Genomic DNA, 1,176 nt, shown 5'->3' with positions numbered 1-1,176 from the left:
CCAGCCCTCTGGCTTCCCCCTCCCGCCGGGACTCCAGGTACATCCACCTCTAGAGCCCCCACAATCCTGTCCACCCACTTACAGCTCCTTCCCTTAACACAAACACACTCTTCCACGCCCCCTTCCCCTTTAAAAGCTGCAGCCCCGCCTCTCCCGCTTCAGAATCAAGACTTAAACCTCTGCACACACATCCCGTTACCTTTCGTTTGTTTAAGTCGCCTCAGCTCCTCCTCAGAGAAGCCAGCCCAACCCTGCGCCATGTGCCCCAGCTGCCAGCACCCCCAGAGCGCCCAAATCTCAGAGCCCCGACTGCCAACACATCTACCCAGGTACATCCGGGTTCTTGCCCGGCCGAGTCCAACCAGCCAATCAGCTCGTCGAGCTTCGGATCCAAGGTCCTTTCCCACCGGCATCAGGGTCCGGCTCCCTTGGAAGCTGCCTCCAGCAGTGCCTTACAGCTTGCCTAAGGAAACTTTGCCGCGCAGACATTCATTGTCCCTGACTTGCCTGTGCTCTGTTTCGCGATGTCTCATTCTCGTTGGTCGATCGCTTCTAGAGATAAGGGCGGAAATGGCGACGGGGATAAGGCTGAAGATAAACAGGCAGTTAAGAAATGGCTACGAGTCGGTGGCGGAACGGAGAGGGCAGGAGCGTCTGCTGGGGTCCTCTGTAAATTCTCCCGGGCGGAGGCCGGTGCCTGCGTGCCAGAGAGGCCCGCTGCGTTCCTTGTGGACGTTTCTTTGAAAGACGTGCGCGTGGCTGGGAAAGTGAAGTGCGCTGGAAGCATCCTAAAGAAAAGGATCCGATTTAGGCTTTTACTGATGAAGAAACACTTAAGAGCGCTGGGGTATAATTCATGGATAGGAAACAAATACGTTTGACATAACCAGGTCTCTCGCAGGCCGTGGCGTCTCCCCGATTTTTTTTTTTGCTTGTGGGTTTCCTTGACTTTTTTTTTTTGTGAATGATTCTTGCTAATATGTTATCTTTCTTACAAGGAATGTCTTAAATATCTCCCCTTAAAATAGATCTCCCATGAGTTTTTACGTTAAGCAGACAATGTAAAACGTCGGTGCTGGGGGATGGGAAAACATTTCTTAAGATCCTGCCTGGCGTCCGTGATTTCATAGTTCTGCTTCTGTCTTGAACACTAACTTCTCTGGGCTTCCATTCCCT

The 1,176-nt window shown here is 52.5% G+C and overlaps 1 protein-coding gene across 1 annotated transcript in view; it reads right to left on the bottom strand.

Moving 5' to 3' along the window:
- The window catches only part of GORAB (golgin, RAB6-interacting), a 30,362-nt gene extending 30,014 nt beyond the window's left edge, over positions 1–348 (bottom strand). The window contains exon 1 of the mRNA XM_012657739.1: positions 200–348. Coding sequence (XP_012513193.1) covers positions 200–335 — 136 coding nt within the window. The 5' untranslated portion in view covers positions 336–348. The remainder of the gene's footprint in view (positions 1–199) is intronic.
- Between the last annotated feature and the right edge of the window lie 828 nt (positions 349–1,176).

The sequence above is a fragment of the Propithecus coquereli genome, unplaced genomic scaffold (assembly GCF_000956105.1).
Source record: "Propithecus coquereli isolate 6110/MARCELLA unplaced genomic scaffold, Pcoq_1.0 Scaffold56, whole genome shotgun sequence".
In the NCBI taxonomy this organism is placed as follows: Eukaryota; Metazoa; Chordata; class Mammalia; order Primates; family Indriidae; genus Propithecus; species Propithecus coquereli.
The sequence above is the reverse complement of the archived record's forward strand: the minus strand, read 5'-3'. Positions and strand labels throughout refer to the sequence as shown.